Here is a 23,325-nt window from a genome sequence, read left to right as displayed (position 1 = left end):
CCGCCGCCGCGGGGGAACGGGGACCGCCGGGGAGGGTCCGGTCCACAGGTCTGCGGGGCGGGGGCCGGCGGACGCGGGAAGGAGCCCCGAGGCCGGGCGAGAAGTTTTGGCGCCTGAGGACTGGGGTCCCGGACACGGCCAGGGGCGTCTCAGGGTCGCAACAAATTTCTGGCCGAAAAGTTTGCAGGGTCTGCGTGTCGGGGACGTTGTGACCTGAACTACATATTTGTATGTCAGTTGGGGGAAAAAAATGGCCCCGCAGAACTTGCTGTGATAGAAGTGATGGTTTATTTATTTGGAGCCTTTTAAAGTTTTATGATCCTTTGCCGAATTTATTTTTCTTTTTAAAAACGTGATTGAAGGCCGAGAGCGCGCTGCTGGTGTTGCTTGAATAGCCTTGTGTGCTCTCCGTACATTCCAGCAATAACTTGAGTGTGCGGTGGAAGTGGGTATGAAGGTTACAGACACCTAAGCCCTCCTCGGTAGTTCATAGACTCACAAAACACGTTGTTGATGAATGCCTTCTTTGTCGTGTTGTGTAGTACGTTGCTGAAGAGACTCATTAAAGAAAAATTTAGACACTAACTTTGAGACTCTTAAAGGCATGTGTTCTTTTAAGAATAAGGAGAAGTGATCCTGACAGTTTGAAGTTTTTTCCCCCTCCCTTTAGTTTTTTAAGGGTGAATGCCTACCGTGTTTTGAGCATTTACCTTTTTTTAATACTCTGGTAGCTCGTGGGGTCTTCACGTTAATTCAGTATTAACGAAGGCTTCATTATAATCTCTTTGGGTCCCGACCACACGGGGGATGAATGGTATTAAGCTATTTATTTGGAAAGCACACGTAATCGGCCTCTAAATAAAAGTAGTGTAGTGACTAAGCATCAAAAGAAAAGATTCAGTCTCAGTAAATGAATCTAAATGATTTTTAAATGAAGACATCTTGCTTTAAAATTCTGTTAAATGAACTGAAAAGCCTCTTAAATACAGTAAGCCCTAAAACCCCAAATTTTGGAGAATTTTACTTTTAGATCTAAAATACAGCTTCTGCTCATATTTGATTGTCAATTTCTTTTTCCTTTTTTCTTCCTTCCTTTTCCTTTTCCTAGACAGGGTCTCTCTCTCTGTCGCCCAGGCTGGAGTGCAGTGGTGTCATCTCGGCTCACTGCAGCCTCCACCTCCCGGGGCTCAGGTGATCCTCCTCGGCCTCCTGAGTAGTTAGGACGACAGGCGCGCATCACCATACTTGGCTAATTTTTGTTTGAATTTTGTGGAGACAGGGTTTTGCCATGTTGCTCAGGCTCTATTGCCAATTTCTGTTGTTCTTAAGAATTCTTTTAGTTTTGCTTCATTGTCAAGTAAATGCCATTATAATATTTATTTTTTACTTAGAAATGAAATAAACTAATTTCACAAATGTAGCAGCCAAGCTGGTATTTAACTGGGATGTTATGACTCTGAAACCTTTTCATTTTTCCTATAGCATAACTTTGTAGGATACATAACTCAGTTTTCTGGAGCAATCTGTCCATCTCGTTTGCTCTTATCACTGCTCTGACTTGAATTTAGTTCTTCAGTATACTTATTTCCCAGCGAGCTGATTTACAGGTGATCCTTGTGATGAAATTTTTCCTTAAAAATACTTAAGCCTGTACTCTTTGAAGCCTTTTCTGCTCTGTTCTCTCATTCCACTCCCTTTCTCTCTCCAGAAATCAATTAATTTCTCCCATGGTATTACTGTAAATATCGCATAGATCTGTCATGACATCTCCGTGACAGCAGGCAACACATCGGGGCTGATTTGCCTCTTCATTCCCTGTATGCCAAGAACATAGGAGCTACTTAGAAATAATATTGCCTGGATCCCACCCCAGGACAAATAAATCAGAATTACTGGATTTGGGGACAGAACATAGCAGATGCTCAGGAAAGGTTTGAATGGATGAGTACACATATGTTTGTTCCTTGTAAATATGCTTCATGAATTTCTTATGAAATTGTAAATTCCATGAGCATCATAGTTAAATCTTCTTTGTAGTCTTTTTCCCAGTACATGCCATCAACTCCATTAAATCCACAAATTGGTTTATTTTATATATATACACACACACACACACGCACACGCACATATATATATATGTTTTGTTGTTTTGTTGATAATTTACCGTAGTAACTGAGTGAATTTTGGCCTGGGAGTACAGAACTTGAATATTTATGAAATTTCTAAGTAGATAATGGATTAAAGTATAATTACTGATGTATGAGAGAGAAACCATGGATCATCAAAAGGATTATAATCATAATTTTAAGTGTGATTGAATGTATTTGAACTTGATGGAAATATTGTTAATGCTTGAAAATTTTAAAGGTCATATTTATACATTTAAGCTCTTGGAACAAATCCCGTATAGCTCTATCAATTATTGTTTTGCCGGAATTGTCTTAGAAGTTTTAGAATGCCCTGCTTAATAGAAAGTCTATGAAAATTTTTTTTCTGTTATCTTTGATGAACCAGCTTTGTACATGAGCTGCCTGCTTATGTTTAAAAGCAATGTATGTGTTGACTTAACTGAATTAAAAATACTTGATGGACACACTTTCACAGTGCTGTTTTAAGTTGGAAAGCCTCTCTAGGTTAAGGTGTTTTGTAATTCTGTAATTTAGACTGTAGAATTCGGGGTTTATTTCCTGCGCCCACCCAAGATAACTTTCTCCCCTGTCAAACTGTAAACCACAAACTAATGTGCTCAATTTAGGGAGGTCCTGGGAAGAGAATAAAAGGCATTCAGATGGTTGCTGTGAGTGCACTGGAAAGAAAGCAAGTTGCATGTAGGATGGACTGGAACAAATAAACCTTGTCCTGGCTCAGCTCCTTGCTAGCTTGTGACTCTTGAACAAGCCGCTTCACTTCTGTAAGCTTCACTGGACTCATTTGTGAAATGGGCACAGAAATATTTGCCTCAGTGTTATCGTGAGGATCACCCAAGATTCGATGTTTGTGGAAGGGCCTGGAATACGATAGTAGTATTATTTTAACACATGAACAGAATGACAGTGAATTATATAGAATCATAGAATTTAAAAACTTTTAAAGGGAAGCAGCCTGTAGGAATACCTAGTTCAGTTTTCAGCCTTGGTTGCACATTAAAATCTCCTGAGGAGCTACTTAGAAATAATATTGCCTGGATCCCACCCCAGGACAAATAAATCAGAATTACTGGATTTGGGGACAGAACATAGGTCATTTTGCCTCTTTTTAAAAGCACCCCTGACTTTAGTGTTCAGTCAGGTGGAGAACCTTTTATTTAACTCAATTTCCCATCTCCTTTCTTATGCTCTTCATTTTGTAGTTGAATAAAATGCAGAGGAGTTAGCTGCCAGCCACATTCCTGTCAGTCAGGCTAGAAAGGATGTATTAAATACTTGGAACTGAGGAAAGCGAAGTGCATAGAGGTTAAGTAAGGGTTACATTCATTTCTGGCCAGAATGGCCACATTTGGAACTACACTAATTCCAGTGACCCTCACTGCTACTCTGCAACAGCAGCCTGCATGTTATGACCATGTTACTTGTCATCATTCAGAACCACTCTACCTCAAGTCTTAAACCTTGTGGCCAGATGGCGATGCAAGGGTCTATTTCTCTTTTTCTGTCGTAACTGGTGAAGCAGCTTTTTGTCCTTATTGTCACCTCCAGTCCCTCCTACGCCATTAGTTGTCTTCCTTCTTTTCAACCTTGAACTCTGTAGTTCATGTTCTAACCATGAACTCACTATACCACATAGTCTCTCCTCTCCTTGACCTTGCTGGGTATAACCGGTCAGTTTTCTACTTTTGTCCCTGCCCCACACTCTCCCCCAAAGTCACACTTTTGGTGATTGTTACATACTTGTTTTCTACCTGCTATATACTAGTCACTTTCTAATATTTTTCTTATCCCCAAGTTGACTTATTTTCTCTGTTGCTTTTTCACTCGAGTCAGGTTGCTAACCCCAGTCTGGAAACACTTGACTTTGACCTTGCTTCCTTCTAAAATGATTAAGATTTTATGATGTGAATTTTCTATTTTCTTCTCTGCACCAACTTCATCTTTTTTTCCCCCCATTTTCAGAAGTGGAACTATTTTTAATTCTTTATACTTGTTTCATTTAAACAACAGTTGGGGAAAAGATTTTGTGTTCTTTGCTCATATTTTATTAATTGTACATACAACTATATTTTGCTTTTTATACTTGTATTTTTCTACACATTCTTCTTTGTATTTTCTTCCCAAACTGGAAGGCTTTTTTTTTGTCTATGAGAGAATGTGTTCATTATAAGATAATTAGGCATATCAAAATATTATTAGTCTAGTACTTAGAGATAACCACTACTAACTTTTTGGTGCATATCAACCACTTTTAAATAACAAATCGGCTTATACTATATGTGCTGTTTAGAAACTTTTATTTAATAAAATGCTTTATTTAACAATTTTTCACATTGAATATTATGTTTTCTAAAAAAAACTGCCTAAAAATTAATGGATGTGCCATAATTTATTTAGTCTCCTATTGTTAAATATTTAGGTTGTTTCCAGCTTTTCCATATTATAGGCAAAGCTAGAGTGAACTTCATGTGAACAACTTTGTACACTTTTAATTTTTGTGTATATTATTGGAAATAGAACTGTTGTATAAACTTTCTAAAGCATTTATATTGCCAAAATGGCATTTAGAAAAGTTGTTCCAGTGTGTATACAGTATTGTCAAGGATAAGAAGGCCCATTTTACCACATCTTAGAGAGGTGAGTAATATATGAATATCATTTTAATTTTATTTCTTTGATTGGTATTGAGAGTCATTTTAAAATTTTCTGGTCATTTTCATTTTTTTAAATTGATATTTGTTTCTTATTTTTCTGTTGGGATATTTTCCTTTTTTCTTGTGGATTTACAGGAGCCCTTTGTATATTAAAAACGTTGGCTGGGTGTGGTGGCTCACACCTGTAATCCCAGCACTTTGGGAGGCCAAGGTGGGCAGATCAGATTGCTCGAGTCCAGGAGTTTGAGACCAGCCTGGGCAACATGGCAAAACCCCGTCTCTATAAAATATACAAAAGTTAGTTGGGCATGGTGGCATGCCTGTAGTCCCAACTACTCAGGAGGCTGAGGTGGGAGGATCACTTGAGACTGGGAGGTAGACGTTGCAATGAATTGAGATTGTGCCACTGCACTCCAGCCTGGGTGACAAAGCAAGACCCTGTCCCATCAGTCAATCAGTAAATGTTGACCCTTTGCCATATTACTTTAATATTCTTCTCCCAATGATGAAGTTTTAAAAGTTAGGTAGTAAAATTTTTCTTTTATGATAGCTTTTTGTGATATATTTAACTATTCCTCAGCTAGAAATTTAGGTTTTGTTTTCACTATTAGAGTTAATAGTGGGAAAACGTTTTATATGCCACACCCCTCCACCCCTTCCTCCAGTTTATTTTCCAGGATAAATTTTGTGGGTACAAATTTCAGATATTTTATTGTTATACATTGCCATTAATCCTTGTTTTTTTTTTTCCGTGTGTCCCACTGCTGATTGTGACCTTTTGGCAGGTTATTTAGTCTCTGAGAGCTGTGAAACGTGTGAGAGCAGGTTGAAAAGGTGCTTTGTGCTCCTTTGTGTCCCATTCTTTTTTCTCTTAATTTTCCTCCTTTCTAAAGTAGGGGTTCCCCAAACTTTGGTCCTCCACCCTCGTTTTTCTTCCAGCATCAGCCAGTATCTCTAGGTGGGTGACTACCAAATCTGTCTGTCCTGGAGCTCCCTGCCCATCCTGGTATCTCTGTCCTGCACAAGTGTTTGTCTTGTGGATGCCCTGGAGGACTTCAAGATAAATATGTCCCAGACTGATTTCTTTTCTCTCCTGAAACAAAGCTAGCATCTGCCCAGTGGCTTACCCTTAAGCCTTTGAAGTCATCTTACAGTCCCTTTTCATCCACGTATTCAGTTATTTCCTAAATCCTATCTGCTATGCCTCCATTATCTGCCAATTATTGTGGTTCAGTCTTTTCTTACCTTTCATTTAGAGATTGTTGTAATCCTCATATGACTGGTTTCTTTGTCTTCATTCTTCTCCATATTCTCTTCAGTCCATCCTGTGTACTGCTTCTGTGTCTGATTAATATTTTTCTATTTAAAAACCTTTGTCTTTCCATGGCCGGTGTAATAAAGTGTAAACTCTTTATCTGATGTTTGCTTTCTTTTGCAGTTTGTCTCATCCCTGTTTTACCAGACTTCTTATCACTATGCCTTCTCCTGACCCTGCCTCCTCTGACCTAGGCTCCATTATTTCCTCTCTGGGCGAATAGACTTGTTTACCATTATCCATACCCAAACCCCAGATACTTTGAGCTACTACTTTTGCTTTAAGGCCCAGCTTGAATTTCTAGTTCTTACAAGACATGTTCCTAGATGTTCTACCTGGTCAAAATTACATCCCACCTCAGCTCCTTGGCCCTGGGACCTTCATCACTGTTTTTTTTTTTTTTTTTTTTTTTTTAATGTTAAAAAAAAAGTTTTTGGCTTGTTTTTCCTCTGCTGTGTTAGACTTTGCACAGATTTAAGTTAACCGTATACCTCAGTTTATAGCACACTATAGGGATACCAAACCCCTTCCTTGTTTCGGTTTTTTCCTTGTCAGATACTCCCATGATCATCTTTCCTATAGAAACACAACTGAATTATATATAGTTGTCTATATGAACATGAGAATATAGCTGTCTTTCTCTTCCACAAAGGTTTTCAGTTTTGAGTATCTTCTGTCCTTTAATACTGCTTTGCACAGAGCAAGTGATAATAAATGTTTGGCTACTTGGAATTTGTTAAAAGTTAATTTGCTTTTCTGAATTAATCACTTAGACTAAAACCCTGGAGATTAATTTTAGCTTTACTCTTCTATATCCAGTCTGCAGTTCTGAATCTGACCCATCCTTTCTTTTCCTATTGCAAGCTTCAGACTCTTCATCAACTTTCCCCTCTATTTTTGCAGTTACTTTTCAACTGGATCCTGTTTTCAGTCTCTTCCTTCTCAATTTGGCTTTCATTGTTTCTACAGTTATCTTAGAAAAATCCAGATCAGATCAGGCCACTCCTTCCAAAAGTTTCAGAAGGAAGTCTCAGATATTAACAATATTTTGTCTTATTTTTCCCCTCTTTTCCCACTAAATAACTCCCCTACAGCTTCTGCTGCAGCTGTACAGTGTGACTTTTTTTTTTTTTTTTAGAGGGAGTCTTGCTCTGTGGCTCAGGCTGGAGTGCAGTGGCGTGATCTTGGCTCACTGCAACCTCTGCCTTCTGGTTTCAAGCAATTCTCTTGCCTCAGCCTCTCAAATAGCTGGGACTACAGGTGCATTTCACCACACCTGACTAATTTTTGTATTATTATTATTATTTTTGGTAGAAATGGGGTTTCACTGTTGGCCAGGCTGGTCTCGAACTCCTGATCTCAAGTCATCTACCCGCCTCAGCCTCCTAAAGTGCTGGGGTTATAGGCGTGAGCCACTGCGCCCCACCCAGTGTGACTTTTTATGTGAGTTTTTACTTGCAAAGGTTTGTGCCTTTATTTAGCCATTTTTTTTTTGCCTTCTTAAATTCCGCTCATTCTTCACCTGTTTTCAGTGTTCAAATGCTGTATTCTCTGTGGCATGCCCTCACTCTGCTTTTTTTGCTTCCTTACTACTTTGCTAATATTTTTATTATGATACTTACCTCCTTGTGTTTTGTATTAACCTTGTGGCATATATCTTATTTTTTAGTGTCTTCTTTGTTCTTTTTTCCACCAAACATATAAACCTTGAATGTAGTGAACAGGTTGTAACTATTTTGAATGATACTAAAGAAAATTGGCCAGGGATGTGACAGGATAACTAATTCCTCAGTAGTGTTTTAGTTGAGCTTTACCAGGTTTATTTTTCAGATATTATTTAATTACTTTTTTTTTTTGTTGAGACAGATTCTCTCTGTGGTCCAGGCTGCAGTGCAGTGGTGCAGTCATGATTCACTGCAGCCTTGGCCCCCCAGGCTCAAGCTATCCTCTCACCTCAGCCTCCCGAGTAGCTGGGACCACAAGTGCACACCACCATACCTGGCTGATTTATGTAATTTTGGTAGAAATGGGGTTTCACCATGTTGGCCAGGCTGGTCTTGAACTCCTGGGCTCAAGTGAACTACCTGCCACGGCCTCCCAAAGTGCTGGATTACAGGCTTGTGCCGTTGTGCCCAAGCTATTTTTTAGATATTATCCAATGCTTTCTTTACAGCTGTCAGCACTGTACAGCTGCCCCTGTACAAATACTTTTAGAAATGATGTGAGTTTTTGAATCTGAGTTTTGTGATGGTGAAAATATGCACGTAATCATCATTTTTTATTTACTAACTAAACAGCTGTGCTTTTTGGAGAAAGAAGAAATCATTTATATATATTATCATGATATTGAAATTTTTTAAAAAACGGGATATGCCTTGCTCAATACTTAGAATTTTTAATTATATACTGTACTGAAATGGGCCACAACATTTGCTTGTAAATTTAAAATCTGTGGGTCTAGTGAAGCAGTTGATGGGTAGGGTGTGGTTCCTGTTTTCTGTGAAAATTAATGTAGACGTTAAAAATGAAGTCTTTGATTTTCATCAAACTCAAGATTGAGAGCTGCTGCCACTTCTAACTGCTGATCATATTCAGTTCAGTGCACATTGATGCCATTTATACAAGTATTTTTTTAGGTGCTGTTGCAAGTACAAAGTTGGAGGAAATAATCTTTTTTTAAGGAACCTCCACATCTGTTGGGAATGAGCAAGTACACACATTTTTATGAAACAAATAGACTATAAGTGCTATAAAGTGGTACAAATAAAATGGTATGAGGATATACCTGGCCACAGGATATACCCAGCCACAATATTTGGCTGTGAGGTGATTGAACTGAGTGTCTTGAAGAATTGGTGAGATTTCAGTAAATAGGGAAGAACAAAGGAGGGAGGACATGCCAAGCTTAGAGGTAGGGAAGGGAAGCCCAGAGCATATTCTGGTAATAGCTAGTAGTCTGATTTGACTATAACAAAGAGAATGTAGAGAAAGAGGTAAAACTGGAAGGATAGATTGCAACAGGTTAGGACTTGACTGTGAAGGGCCTTGAATACCAGGTTAAGGATTTTAGGTTTGATTCTGTTGCCCAAGGAATCTGGTTTCTGAATAGACTTACTTGATTATAGCAATAGTTAGAGAATATTAATCTTGCCTTGTGTAGGATGATTTAAATCAAACTTGTGCAATCTGTAGCCCACGGGGTGCATGTAGCCCAGGACAGCTTGGAATGTGCCCAATATAAATTCGTAAACTTTCTGAAAACATTTTGAGATTTTTTTTGTGTGTGATTTTTTTTGTCTTTTTCATTTTTTTCTTTTCTTATTTTCTTTAGCTCATTAGCTATCATTAGTGTTAGTGTATTTTATGTGTGGCCCAAGACAGTTCTTCCAGCATGGCCCAGGGAAGCCAAAAGATGGGACACCCCTGATTTAAATAGTAAAATTTAAAGGGCTTGTTTAGAACTTGAAATCCATATTCGTTCCCTCTCTCCTACCTCTCTAAAGATGTTTTTAAACCTCCAATGTGACTGTTCTGATTTTCCAAACTCATTTTCTAAAATCTTCAACTATGACTTAGTTGTTCTTACATACTATATCGCTATCAAATCTTACCTATATGAAACTGCCTTTACTAGTACCCTAAATTAGTCATAGCTTTGCCTTTTACTTCTTTTTAGTATTTGAAGAATCATTTTGAGTGTATCTTATGGTTATTACCATAGATATGTAATTTCTTTTCCTCTTATTTTGTCAGTGGCTATTCCAAATACATAATATAGGTCCATATGCAAAAAATACTTCTGCCGTATTTATTTCTGAAGGTGAAGGTATAATGGAAAGAATATGCATTAAAAAAAAAAAAAAGGCTGGGCACAGTGGCACAGCCTAATATTAACAAACAAAAAACAAACCCAATACTACTCATACTGTTAACCCAACACCTGCATGCTCTTAAGGAAAGTTTAAAAAAAGTAAAAGGAACTCGGCAAACTTAACACCCCGCCTATTTACCAAAAACATCACCTCTAGCAGTACCAGTATTAGAGGCACTGCCTGCCCAGTGACACTTGTTTAATGGCTGCGGTACCCTGACTGTGCAAAGGTAGCATAATCACTTGTTCCTTAAATAGGGACTTGTATGCATGGCACCACAAGGGTTCAACTGTCTCTTACTTTTAACCAGTGAAATTGACCTGCCTGTGAAGAGGCGGACATAAAACAATAAGACGAGAAGACCCTATGGAGCTTTAATTTACTAATGCAATCAAAACTATACAAATCTACAGATTTTAAATTACTGCACCTGCATTAAAAATTTTGGCTGGGGTGACCTCGGAGCATAACCCAGCCTCCAAACAACCTATGCTAAGGCCACACCAGCCAAAGCGAATCAATATGCACAATTGACCCAATAACTTGACCAACGAAACAAGTTACCCTAGGGATAATAGCGCAATCCTATTCTAGAGTCCATATCGACAATAGGGTTTATGACCTCGATGTTGGATCAGGACATCCTAATGGCGCAGCAGGTATCAAAGATTCGTTTGTTCAACAATTGAAGTCCCATATGATCTGAGTTCAGACCGGAGCAGTCCAGGTTGGTTTCTGTCTATTCTGTATTTCTCCCTGTACGAAAGGATAAGAGAAATAGGGCCCACTTCACAAAGCGCCCTCTCTCCATAGATGATATAATCTTAATCTAATAGAATACCACACACCCAACCCAAGAACAAGGTTTGTTAAGATGGCAGAGCCTGATAATTGCATAAAACTTAAAACTTTATAATCAGAGGTTCAACTCCTCTTCTTAACACCATGCCTGTAACAAACCTTCTACTTCTTATTGCACCCCTACTAGCCGCCATAGCATTCCTCATGCTTATTGAACGAAAAATACTAGGCTACATACAACTACGCAAAGGACCTAACATTGTAGGCCCCTGTGGGCTATTACAACCCTTCGCCAACGCAGTAAAACTCTTCACTAAAGAACCCTGAAAACCCTCAACATCCACCATTATCCTCTATATTACTGCCCCAACCTTAGCCTTTTCTATTGCCCTTCTCCTATGAACCCCCCATCCTATTCCCAACCCCCTAATTAATTTCAGCCTAGACCTTTTATTCATTCTAGCTACATCCAGCTAAGCTGTCTACTCCATTTTATGGTCAGGGTGAGCATCAAACTCAAACTACGCACCAATCAGCCTGTAATCCCAGCACTGTGGGAGGCGAGGCGGATGGATCACCTGAGGTCAGGAGTTCAAGACCAGCCTGGCCAACATGGTGAAACCTCGTCTCTACTAAAAATACAAAAATCATTAGGGTATGGTGGTGGCTGCCTGTAATCCCAGCTACTCGGGAGGCTAAGACAGGAGAATTGCTTGAACTCGGGAGGCAGAGGTTGCAGTGAGCCGAGATTTTGCCATTGCACTCCGGCCTGGGTGACAGGAGTGAAACTCTGTCTCAAGAAAAAGCAAAAAACAAAAAACCCAGGGAAAAAAACAAAAACAAAACTGTGAGGCCGTTTGATAATTGCTTAGCTAATTAGTTCATGACTCAGTTTTTTTGTAAAATTAAAGTAATGATCGCAACAAAATCGAGATTATTAAATGAAAGAGTATAATGTGGATGTGCTATTATGCACATGTGTAGGTGCCGAGTAAATGTTACTTCCTTTTTTTCTTTCTTGGCTGAGATTGTAGAATAAGTCTACTTTTCAGTAATAGGCACATTTGGTGCCTATGAGAGATTTAAAGAAAAAAAAAATGACCTCTGTCTAAATGTGATTCAGAATTTTGAAGTTTCCATTTTTCTTAATCCAGTTTTAATAAATTTAAAATTAACATATGAAAGTTTTGTCTTACCAAAGAAATGAACCTCTTCCTTTTATCACTAGTAATTTCTACAACACATATTGTGTAGTTGGTTGGCCACAGTGGCAGAAATCCTGGTGGAAAGGGACAGAAAAAATCTTGACCTCTCTTTTTGTTGGAATAAGTAGAGTTTACTAAAATTCCAAATGCAATTTGCTGAATTTTCAAGTATTTATTTTTTTGCTTTATCATCTTAATGGTTTATTGAGACTCTTACCAAGAATTCCCTGATTATAATTCTGGCTACTAAACTGTAGAACTTTTGAAAGTAAGAACTGTCTTGTCCCTTGCAGATGGTAGGTACTCAGAATATTTGTTCATTTGACTTAGATGTATTAAGAAAGGAATAGTTTGCTTTGATATTATACATTTGCTCAGGAGGATGTACCTCTGATAGTTTATTGCTGTTTGTTTTTACCTCTGTTCTCCAGTTGCTCGTTAGCTTCTTCCTTTCCTTTTACATTTTCTGTAAAGTTTCAGTCCATCGGTAACACGAATTTTAAAATCTTGATTGAGATTAAAAGAGTCATAAATTTGATTAAAAATTTACTCATAGACAAGTAAGTCTACAGTAAACCGGAAAATATGGCCCATTTACTATCAAAGACTCACTATTTTAAGGACTGAAAGGGCTTTAAAAATTATGTTTTCTTCCTTAAAAAAAAAAAAAAAAAGGGAAGAAATTCATATGAAATCACTTATTTAGTGTCTGAACCAAGATTAGAATCCAGGTCCTTTAGTTCATAGTTCATTGGTTTTCCACTATAATGCACGGTTGAATACTGAAGCTCACTGGTAACAGATATCATAGGTATATGTAAGAAATAAAATTAGATTTGTTTTCATTTTAAACTCACCTGTAAGGATGAGATAAGTATTGATTTTCCAGTAGAGAGAACTAGGACATAGTAGTTAGTCTATGACATTTGGTCTCTCTTCTCAGTTGTAAGTAGGATTCTCTTTTTTTTTTTTTAAGAGTTTTTCCTCTTCTAATTACATTTTTAACAGGTAGTAGACACCCCACTGAAGAACATGCTACTTTAAAAGCAGGATGTTACCAAAAGACTAGGATGGAGTTTAGACAATGTAAATGCAGTTCTTGTCTGCAGTGTGCAGAAGATAACTTGAAACCTTTGATTATTTTTAAAAATTGGTATATAAAAGCTGGCTTTATAAAAGATATGCTTCTGCTCTAATTTTTACATTTTAACTGCGAATTAACACTGCCAGGCACTGCTGGAAAAGAAGACAATGTAAAAAAAAAGAAAAGAAAAGAAAAAGAAAAAAAAAAGTCAAGTTGAAAACTGTTGAAATTAATAGAATTCTATGAAGTACCTGAATGTGAAAAGAAACAAGTATCAATAGTTTTCCTATTAACAATTTTAACTAATTAGAAAACATGCTGTGAAAAAGAGCTTAGATTCAAAGTGGCAACAAAAAGTATATAAAATCTGGGAGCCTATTTAAGAAGTGTAACTATCTTACAGAAGAAACATACAAAATTACTATGCCATAACAGATTTGAAGCCTTGGGAAGAGATACTATCACCCTTAAATGCTCAAAACTGTAAAGGTGTTAATTCTAAATTAATTTACGGGTATAACGTAAGTTTCATCAACATTTCAGTGGGATTTTATTCTTTTATTTATTTATCGTAATTAAAAAATGGTTCTAAACCTTAGCTACATGTTACAATTATCTGAGGAGCTTTAAAAATATTCTGGTGCACAGGTCTTACCCTGCATACCCCGGACCAGTAAAATTAGACTATCTGGGGAAGAATCTAGGTATTGATGTTTCTTAACCCTTGATATTTATGAGCAGAATTCATTGTTCTTAATTTTAGGTTTTGGGTTTCTTTTCTGATAGTTTTAATTATTATATTGGTTCATATTCTATAACTCATTTCTTAAAGTCTTCCAAAGAACAAAAACAAAATTTACTTATTTTAAAAAGCAAAATAAAACTCATTCTAGCATGCAGTTACCATATGGTTTCTTTGGGCATTCATAAATCTAAGATATATTATGGGATCTTAGTGATTTTGCTTTTCCTATATCTTGAAGCATTTTGCTATTTCATTTTCCTGCGAATTATTTAATCATTATTCATTAATTTCCTCCAATTATGCCAAAAAGAAGAAAATGGAAGAGTGATAGAATTGCCAAGAAGGATGATGCAATGGTGAAATATAGCATCACTACTTTATCATTTCTCAAAAGATACAAAACAGTTTTGAGATCATCCTTTTAGCATTTTGTTCTAAACTTTCTTTTAACATATTTGAGAATTCATATTTTTTCATTTTTTATTTTCTGTCTTTAATAGCAAAAAGCGAAGGAAGACATTTTCAAACTATTATACAAGTCAGAAAATAAATGCAAAGAAACAACACTTAATAATGATAGTGAATTTAATTGTATAAGTGAAATCTTAGACTGTGAGTCTTCAAATGATGATTTCCTAGATGAGTTTTTTTCAAACTCAAGAATTAACAATATTTCTAAGGACAAAAAATGGAAATAATCCATGTTCATGCATTCAAAGTTTCATTCAAAGGATGTTTCCTATTTTGGATATATATACCTTTAAAATCAGAGAAAGATGAAATTAAAATTTTCTTATGTTTAAGTGTTTATGAAGCTTTCTCTTAGTTTTTTTTTTAAAACTACCCCTTTATTATTTTGTAAATTAGTCATAAAATTACTTAAAATATTAAAATAAAAGTATTAAGTGAACATTTTTTTTCTGATATGCCAAAGGTTAAATCTGCCTTGTGATTCCAATGTGAAGCTAAGGTTGAGAACCACTATTCTAAGTAGATTTTATCTGGACAGATAAACAAGATTAGTTAAAATGTTTTTAAGTAAGTTGAGTAATGGTCTAGAATAGAGCTACCAGATATATGGTACTGAAATAGGAAATACGAAACAGGTTAATGGATTAAAGCAGATAGTCTGGAAGCAGATTTTAGAATAGGTAAAAATTTAATATGAGAGTGACATCAATCAGTAGGTTAGATTACTAATAGCATTAATGCAAGCTACCACTTGTTGACTACTTGCTGAACGTTTTATATACGTTATCTCGTTAATCTTTTCCTTGATGTATCTGCTATTACTCCCATTTACAAGTAAGGGTGTCTGAGGTCACACAGTTCTTGGTGTTTCTGGAACAATTAGTTAGTTCTTTTAGAATGCAAATATTGGAAAAGCAAAAAAGTATTTTTACCTATGCCAGAATACATTTTAGGTGGATAAAATGATTAAATGTAGAGTTTGTGTCATAAAGCATAGATAATAAATAGGTGCATCTGATATCTGGATAGGGAAGCTTAGGAGTGATGGAAGAAGAATCACCAAGAAAAGATCTGTAAGTTTAACTGCTTAAGAAATACAACGGACTTCGTGTCAAACACCATGAAACTATAGATTAATAGGAAAACAAAGGATTAATAGCTTTTATGTGTAACACACTCAGATTAATAACCTCTAAATATATAGTTTTAAAATGCAATTGATTAATAAACACATTAGAAAATCATTAACCTCATTAGGTAGCTATGGAATAAAACATTCAATTAAAAGTACTTTTCCTTCCTGTCTTGGGACCTTTGTTTATAATATTTCCTTTGCATGGCTGACTCCTCATCCCTTAAGACTCAGTTTGTAATACCACCTCAGTGAGGCCTTTTTGTACTACTCAATCTAAATGAGTTTCCCCCTGTATCTTGACAGCCGGCTTATTTCCTTCATTATACTTCATCTTTTGGAATTGCCTATTTATTTATTGGCTTTCTCTTCCACTGGCCTCTAAGCTCTGAGAAGAAAAGTGTAATACCCAGCATCTAGAGAGTGCTCAGTGAATAATTGTTGGATGAATAAACACTAAATAAAAGTGAGTCAAATGAATAAAGCAAGATGCTTTTAAAAATCTGTCATGCTTGCTGAAATTTTTAAAGAAAAATACCATATGTAGGACAAGATGGAACGGATACTGTCATTGTGCTGCTTGGTAAATTGGTGTTACTTCCAGAATGGAAATTTTGTAAAAGGTAGCGAGATTCTTTATTCCTGCCTTTTGACCCAGTAATTTTGTTTACTTCTTGGAATTTGTTCTGTGAAGCCACTTCCGCGAGGGGATGGGAAAGCTTTCTTCTTAGTTCTCCTATATTCACTAATACTCTTTCCCAAGAAAACTAGACATTACTCAAATTGAACCATGTTTATAGCTCTCTTCTGCTTCCTCTTTTGGTGCCCCTCAACGAGTAGGATATGGGAAGGACTCAGTCCTTGGCTAGGCCCTGTAATTTTGTATTCTAGTCCTCTCACAAAAGTATAGTATTCTTACTGCTTGGGGCACCTCAGTGTGCTGGAAGTAAATTTAGATTTGGGCTTTAGGGGAAGGGGGAGGCCTTGCTTAGGCCCTGAGCCAAATGGTAGTGCCCTAATCCAGTTTACCAAAGAACATTATTTGGGGTATCTAGCTGTAACCCAGATAGAAGTGGCACTTTGATTTCCCTTTTGATAACCTCTCCCCACTCCTTTCTTTCCTTGCTGGTTCCTATTTCCCTACCACCATTCTGTCTTTCTCGTGTGTGTGTGTGTGTGTGTGTGTGTGCAGGGCAGCATTTGTGTATTCCTGGGTTTTTTAGTTCAGCGCTTACTATCTTTTTTTATGTCTGACACATACAGAAAATGAAAGAGGATAATGGAAGAGGCTGCTTAAGGCCAAAGGCGTTAGGTTTTGTGTATGCCCATTGTTTTTCAGTTATAGGTGACAACTCATCAATCAATCAAGTGGGCTGCCAGAATCATTAAAATGAATGAAGATAAAATAATGCATCGATCATTGTTGAAATAATTATGTGAGTGTTTGTAACCTTGCAATATAAAATGTGTTTTATGTTGGTCATTGTCAAACTTTGAAAGCTATTTGCTTTGCTGCAGCCATATACTAATTCATAATGCCCCAAACCTCGCTTAAGTTGCATCATTCTTAAACAGGGAGAAAGATTTATGAACAAAGATTTAGATTTAATATATTGAAAAATTTGGACAATGAAAGATTATCAAGAGACTAGCTGGGTAAATCATGACATATCCATCCTTTCAGGTGATTTGTTCAAGATAATATTCCCTTATCTTCAGTATTTTTAGGGTTTGCAGTGAAGGTCCAGAGGTTAGTTAATAGCTTCCTTAGAGTTCTTGTAGAGTCAGTGGAGTTCGAAGGAACAATTAGTGTACCATAACATACTGTAACATCACAGAGAAATCAGATTTGAGGCCTGGTCTGCTGTGACAGCCTTGGGCAAGTTATTTAACCCCTCTTTGTCTGTTTACTCATCCGTAAAATGGAGCTAATAGTGCATGTATCACAAGGTTGCTGCAAGAGGGAAATACAGTAGTTAAGTGCAAAGTGTTCAGCACATTGGTTGGACTCCCTATGAGTAGAGTTCATCCCAGGTTAAGTTTTGCTTTTACATTATTAAATATCTTTGTGCCTTAATGTCTTCATCAGCCCACAGTTCAGCTAATATTATTAGATGCTTCTTTGGGGGACAATGAAAACCTCTCTAGTGACTTTATAGGCATTTCAAACAGTTCAAATCAGAAAATAATATGAAAAGCACTCTACAAATTTATGATAGTATTAATTTTCATAGTAGCAATAATAGGAAATCTGTGTTGTATATGAGTTAATTAATAACTATATGTCGAAATGAGTGGACTCAGTAGTTGATTCAGGTGGAGATAAATAGATCTGTGAGTTTTTTTTTTTTTAAGTGCCAACATCTTTTCCTGCTTTAGGGCCTTTGCAGTTACTCCTTTTGTCTGGAATATTCTCCCCTATCCTTACCCCTTCTTATGTCTGCCCATCTAGTACAGCTGAAATGACACCACTAAAGGCCTTTCTTGACCATCTAGTCTGAATAGTGACTCTCAGTTTCTTTTAAAAATCACTTTAAAAAAATCATAGCATTGATTAGTACTAGATTCTCGATTTTGTTTTCTCTTTCCCCCTCCCCAACTAGAATGTAAACCCTGAAGAGCAGGGACCTTGCCTGTATAGTTTAATTCATTATTTTTAAAAATTTTTATTTATTGTCACATACTCAAGTATGATCACCTGTGTTGTTTATTTTTACTTTTCCTGCACCTGGATCCTAAGTGCCTGACAAATACTTGTTGAATGCCTGAATATAATGTAAAATATGAAAAAATGATCCATAATTAGACTTTCCGGAGATAAACTACCATTGTTGATAGTATAGTATATATTTTCTAACTTTATGTTCTGTGTGTGCTTACATATACAGATGTCTATGATTATGCTTTTGAAATATGTATTCCATTGAGTCTAAAGAGAAACATTTTTTACTATATTTTATGTCTTTGAAATTGGGCTGTCTTATAATCAATGGTATGCTGTGATTTAATTGGCAACATTTTTCTCTTTATCAGTTGTACATAAATATGTCTTAAAATCTATAGCATCTTAGATTGATGAAATATGGTATTTATTTGAAATAACAATGAGATCAGGATATGCATCTCTTTTCCCCACCTGAAGATCTTGAGCATTTTCCTTGTCACTAGTTTTAGATCTATCTTATTCTCAAGAGATATGATTAAAGGTATGTCATAACTTTTTCAACCAATTTCTCTTGATGGATATTTGCAGCTTTTCCAGTTGTTCTCCTGTTATAAACAATGCTGTACTGATTATCCTTGTACATAGGATATAAAGATATAAAGATATCTTTATGCATGTGAGTGAAATTTCTTTAATTAGATTGGTGAATGCACATATTCTGTGTAGTGTACAAGGGTGCCTATTTCCCTATACCTTTATGAGTACTGCATCTTAGTAAGTTTAAAAATTTTTATTAATCTAAGTGAAAAATACACTAATGTTTAATATCATTTCTTTATGATAGAGATTGAGCCTCTTTTCCTGTTTATTAGCTGTTTTTATTTCCTTTTCTGTGATATACTTGTGCATAGGATAGTAGACTTTTAATTGGCTGGCATATTAGTCCTAATTAGAAAGAGAAACCTGTCCAGTTTGGAACCATGGGTTATCCTATTAATTCTTGGGAACAACTTTTAGGCCTGCCACATCCTACCTTCGTGGAGGACAAAAGGCCTTTACAAAGACCCTAGATTTGGAGGGAGACAGAATTCAGGAATAACCAGAATTCTAGTGTCCTTTTAATGGAGGCCAAGAAGGGTTATAATGTCAGTTTTTGAACTGAATACTGGAACTTGTACTATGCTGTTAGTCTTTAAACTTTAAATGTGCTTCTTCTCAAGGCTTATTGTTCTTTAATATGACTTGGTTATAGTATAGTAGTATGAGTTTAGTAGGTTTGAAATAGGATACAACTTTGGGACTTGAGTGAAGTTAATATTGGACTTATAGATTAAATGTTTAGATTAATATGGTGTTTTGCACATTGTTAAAATGTTAACATTTTTTAGTACCTTTGCTGTGTCAGACCATATCAGTTTCAAACATAGCTATCAGATGATCTCTGCTTTTTAGGTTCTGCAATGGTCTATGGAGGAACAGATTTCAGTCCTTTGGTAAAAGTGAAGCTAGAATATACATGGAATATGGATAGGTCACAGGAAGGGTTTTAGTCTAGCATGGGAGTTTAAAGAAGGCTTCTTGGAGGAGATGTGATAACGTAAACTAAGTCTTGAAGGATGAGTTTGAGTTAGCTGCAGTAGTAAGTAGTAAAAGGAACAGCAGTGAAATGGACTACAAGTAGCAGAGTGTTCTTAGAATGTAACATTTGAGGTGAAGAGTGACTTATGGTGAGGCTGCAGTGACAAGTAAGAACCAAGTAATGAAAGGCCTTGAACACCCTGTATTTAATAGGCTAAGGGATCATTTTGAGCAATGATAGAGTCAAATTAGCATTTTAGAGATCACTGCCAAAAGATGATTTGGGGGCAAGACTGAATGAAGGCCAGGAGACATATTGGGAAACAGTTATAGTAATCCAGGTGAGATAATTAAGGCTGTAGCTCAGTGGTAATAGCTTACTGGGAAAATAGTAGTCATTTGTCTTAGTTTATGTAACATTTTGTTCTCTATTGTTCAGAATCCCATTGAGATTACATTTCATTGAACATTATTTTGCAGAGATAAGTTATGTTAATTATCCAATCATCTTTCATTCAATTATGTCTGTAGGAAGTTTATACTTTTACAAATACCTGCTTAACTAGTGTGGTGCTACATGGAGATGACAAATAAGTGTTTTGATGATTTTAAAACTGAGACATGTTAGCCCTTTTGGTGTGCTTAGTGATTATCTTAGAGGGAAAGAAGTTTAGAACATTTTGCCTTTGTGTAGAAGCAATGATTTGTTAGCTTAAATTTATATATAATTAACTTACAGGAATTTATAATTTATATGTGCTAATTTCTTTTTCTTTTTTTTTAAAAAGGCTATTAGTGAAAGATGGTGGATCGCTTGGCAAACAGTGAAGCAAATACTAGACGTATAAGCATAGTGGAAAACTGTTTCGGAGCAGCTGGTCAACCTTTAACTATACCTGGACGAGTTCTTATTGGAGAAGGAGTATTGACTAAGTTGTGCAGAAAAAAACCCAAAGCAAGGCAGTTTTTCTTATTTAATGATATTCTTGTATATGGCAATATTGTCATCCAGAAGAAAAAATATAACAAACAACATATTATTCCCCTGGAAAATGTCACTATTGATTCCATCAAAGATGAGGGAGACTTAAGGAATGGATGGCTAATCAAGACACCAACTAAATCTTTTGCAGTTTATGCTGCCACTGCTACGGAGAAATCAGAATGGATGAATCACATAAATAAATGTGTTACTGATTTACTCTCCAAAAGTGGGAAGACACCCAGTAATGAACATGCTGCTGTCTGGGTCCCTGACTCTGAGGCAACTGTATGTATGCGTTGTCAGAAAGCAAAATTCACACCTGTTAATCGTCGCCACCATTGCCGCAAATGTGGTTTTGTTGTCTGTGGGCCCTGCTCTGAAAAGAGATTTCTTCTTCCCAGCCAGTCCTCTAAGCCTGTGCGGATTTGTGACTTCTGCTATGACCTGCTTTCTACTGGGGACATGGCCACATGCCAGCCTGCTAGATCAGATTCTTATAGTCAGTCATTGAAGTCTCCTTTAAATGATATGTCTGATGATGATGATGATGATGACAGCAGTGACTAAGGACACATTTGGGAGTATTTAATCAGGTGTGGCTATCTGAGAAATCAGCTTTGGGGGAAATGTAAGATTCTGAGCTCTCTGTTTTGTTCTAGCCATGAATTTGCCTGAGAAACTTGTAACCTATGTGCCTCAATATATTCCATAGAAAGTAGGTCCCCTGCCTTCTCCCACTCCTCGCACTCTTCTACAGGGATAGACTTTTGCAAATATATCAGATACATTTTTTGTTTCTTATTCTTGTTTATTTTTAGGTTATTTTCTTGGAAGGTTGGGAAAAGATGTTTGTTTAACAGATCATGTACTACTTTGTTGTTTTCATTTCTGTTATAGGTAAAACTAAAAGCACAGAATGGTGGGAAAGGGGTTATAATGTGGTTCATTAATATGTTAGTAGCTTTTTTCTAACCATCCTGTCTACTGGTTAAAACACCAGTAACAAAAACACATGATTTGGAAATACTTTGTTTGGCTTTTTCATATACCTAGTGGTGCCTTATCATAATAGCACTGTTACATGAAATAAGCCCCCTACCTTCTTACTTTCTGGATTTTGAAAAAATACACTGGTGCTCTTTGAAGTGATAAAGTGAGTGTTTATGAATGGGTGTAATTAGGAAATACTTCTCATCCGACAGCTACAAATAACTAAGTTTGGAGGTATTTTCACTCTATATGAATAAATATTTTTCCATAAAATAGTTGTGATTATATATTTGTTTTATATAGGTCCCAAATTATAATTATCAAATATATATTTTAAATTAATAATAGGTTGTCATTCTTAGGAATTTGGTTTGAAATTTATCAGTTACATAGAATTATACTGCATTAGCTTCCACCTTTAGTAAGACATATTTTTAGATATAAATTCATCTGCTTTAACATTATTTCTGGATTGAAAATCTTATAAAACCCTTGAAAATAAACAATTTCTTTTTTACAAAGCCTGTGTTAGAGCACAGATTTACCTAGGCTAGAAGATTTGGAGGAAATAATGTGTAAGGATGGTTTCAAGGCAGACCACTTTAAGTCTGGCTAGACTTCATATCGTGGAAGTATTATCTATTTCAGTGTGAAACTATCTTGAATTTGCAAATATAGTGTTATATTTTATAAAGTTTTGTAAAATCCCAAACAATATTTCTATTTTTGTAAAACAATTGTATGTGTAATCTGTATCTGAAATCAGTTTGCAATCTATGGAAATAGAGTAGCAATTGCTATTTCTAAATTGTGAACTGAAAGTCAATCTAGATTTATTTTGAGAAGTAATTGTTCACTCTTTACTTTTGAGGCAGCCATTAGGTTGAAAGTATATATTTATCATATAAAACTTGATGTGTTTTGCACTACTCTCTCCATTTATATGCTGCAAACAGCTACAGTCTTTGAAATATGGAAAATCAGCAGTCTAAAGTTTGTTTTAAATTATAAATTAAAAAAAAATCTTCAAATCTGAATATACTGCAAATGTCATGAGAAGTTTGATTCAGTAACTTGTGATGGAGGATTCTTTGGTATCTTACTGTTTGGTTAAGGCACTAATTTTACTTACCTATTAGATTTTGAAAGCATCTGAGATATACAAATCTCCCTGTAGGAAATGTGAAAGAAAAGCACAACAAAACTAGGGTTTTTTGTTCGTTTGCTTGCTTTTATGATTTTTTTTGGGTTTGTTTTAATATCAGGTGGATTTTTGTTTGTAAGCAATATATACATATAATCAACCAACATATCTGAAAAGGATCATGAAACCTGAGAAATGCTAATGGAGACTTGCTGGTACATAGGAATCTAGCAAATTCAGGAACCAAGGGGAAATGTTCTGAGATAACATTTACATTGTCAACCTTTATTGACTTTGTTTTTACAATAAAAAATATTTTACAACTTACTTTCTGTTCTCTGTATATTGTGACTTGAGGATTCCCCCCTTTGCTAAGATAATAAATATATTATGCATATTTTGCCTAATAATTCAACAGCTGTGAGTTCCTGCTGTGTGCCAGGCGTTGTTCTAGGCAGTAGGTGAGAGCAGTGAACAAAACTCCCTTTTGGATTTACCGCACGAAGGCTCAGAAAACAAACATTCTTCCAAATGCTG

General features: G+C 36.1%; 1 protein-coding gene across 1 annotated transcript in view; it reads left to right on the top strand.

Annotated features, from left to right (window-relative positions):
• The window catches only part of PLEKHF2 (pleckstrin homology and FYVE domain containing 2), a 25,691-nt gene extending 2,576 nt beyond the window's left edge, over positions 1–23,115 (top strand). The window contains exon 2 of the mRNA XM_017888822.1: positions 20,458–23,115. Coding sequence (XP_017744311.1) covers positions 20,472–21,221 — 750 coding nt within the window. The 5' untranslated portion in view covers positions 20,458–20,471 and the 3' untranslated portion in view covers positions 21,222–23,115. The remainder of the gene's footprint in view (positions 1–20,457) is intronic.
• The last annotated feature ends 210 nt before the right edge of the window (positions 23,116–23,325 follow it).

The sequence above is a fragment of the Rhinopithecus bieti genome, unplaced genomic scaffold (genome assembly GCF_001698545.2).
Source record: "Rhinopithecus bieti isolate Rb0 unplaced genomic scaffold, ASM169854v2 scaffold_15676, whole genome shotgun sequence".
In the NCBI taxonomy this organism is placed as follows: Eukaryota; Metazoa; Chordata; class Mammalia; order Primates; family Cercopithecidae; genus Rhinopithecus; species Rhinopithecus bieti.
Note: the sequence above shows the minus strand (reverse complement) of the source record. Positions and strands in the feature narration are given on the sequence as shown.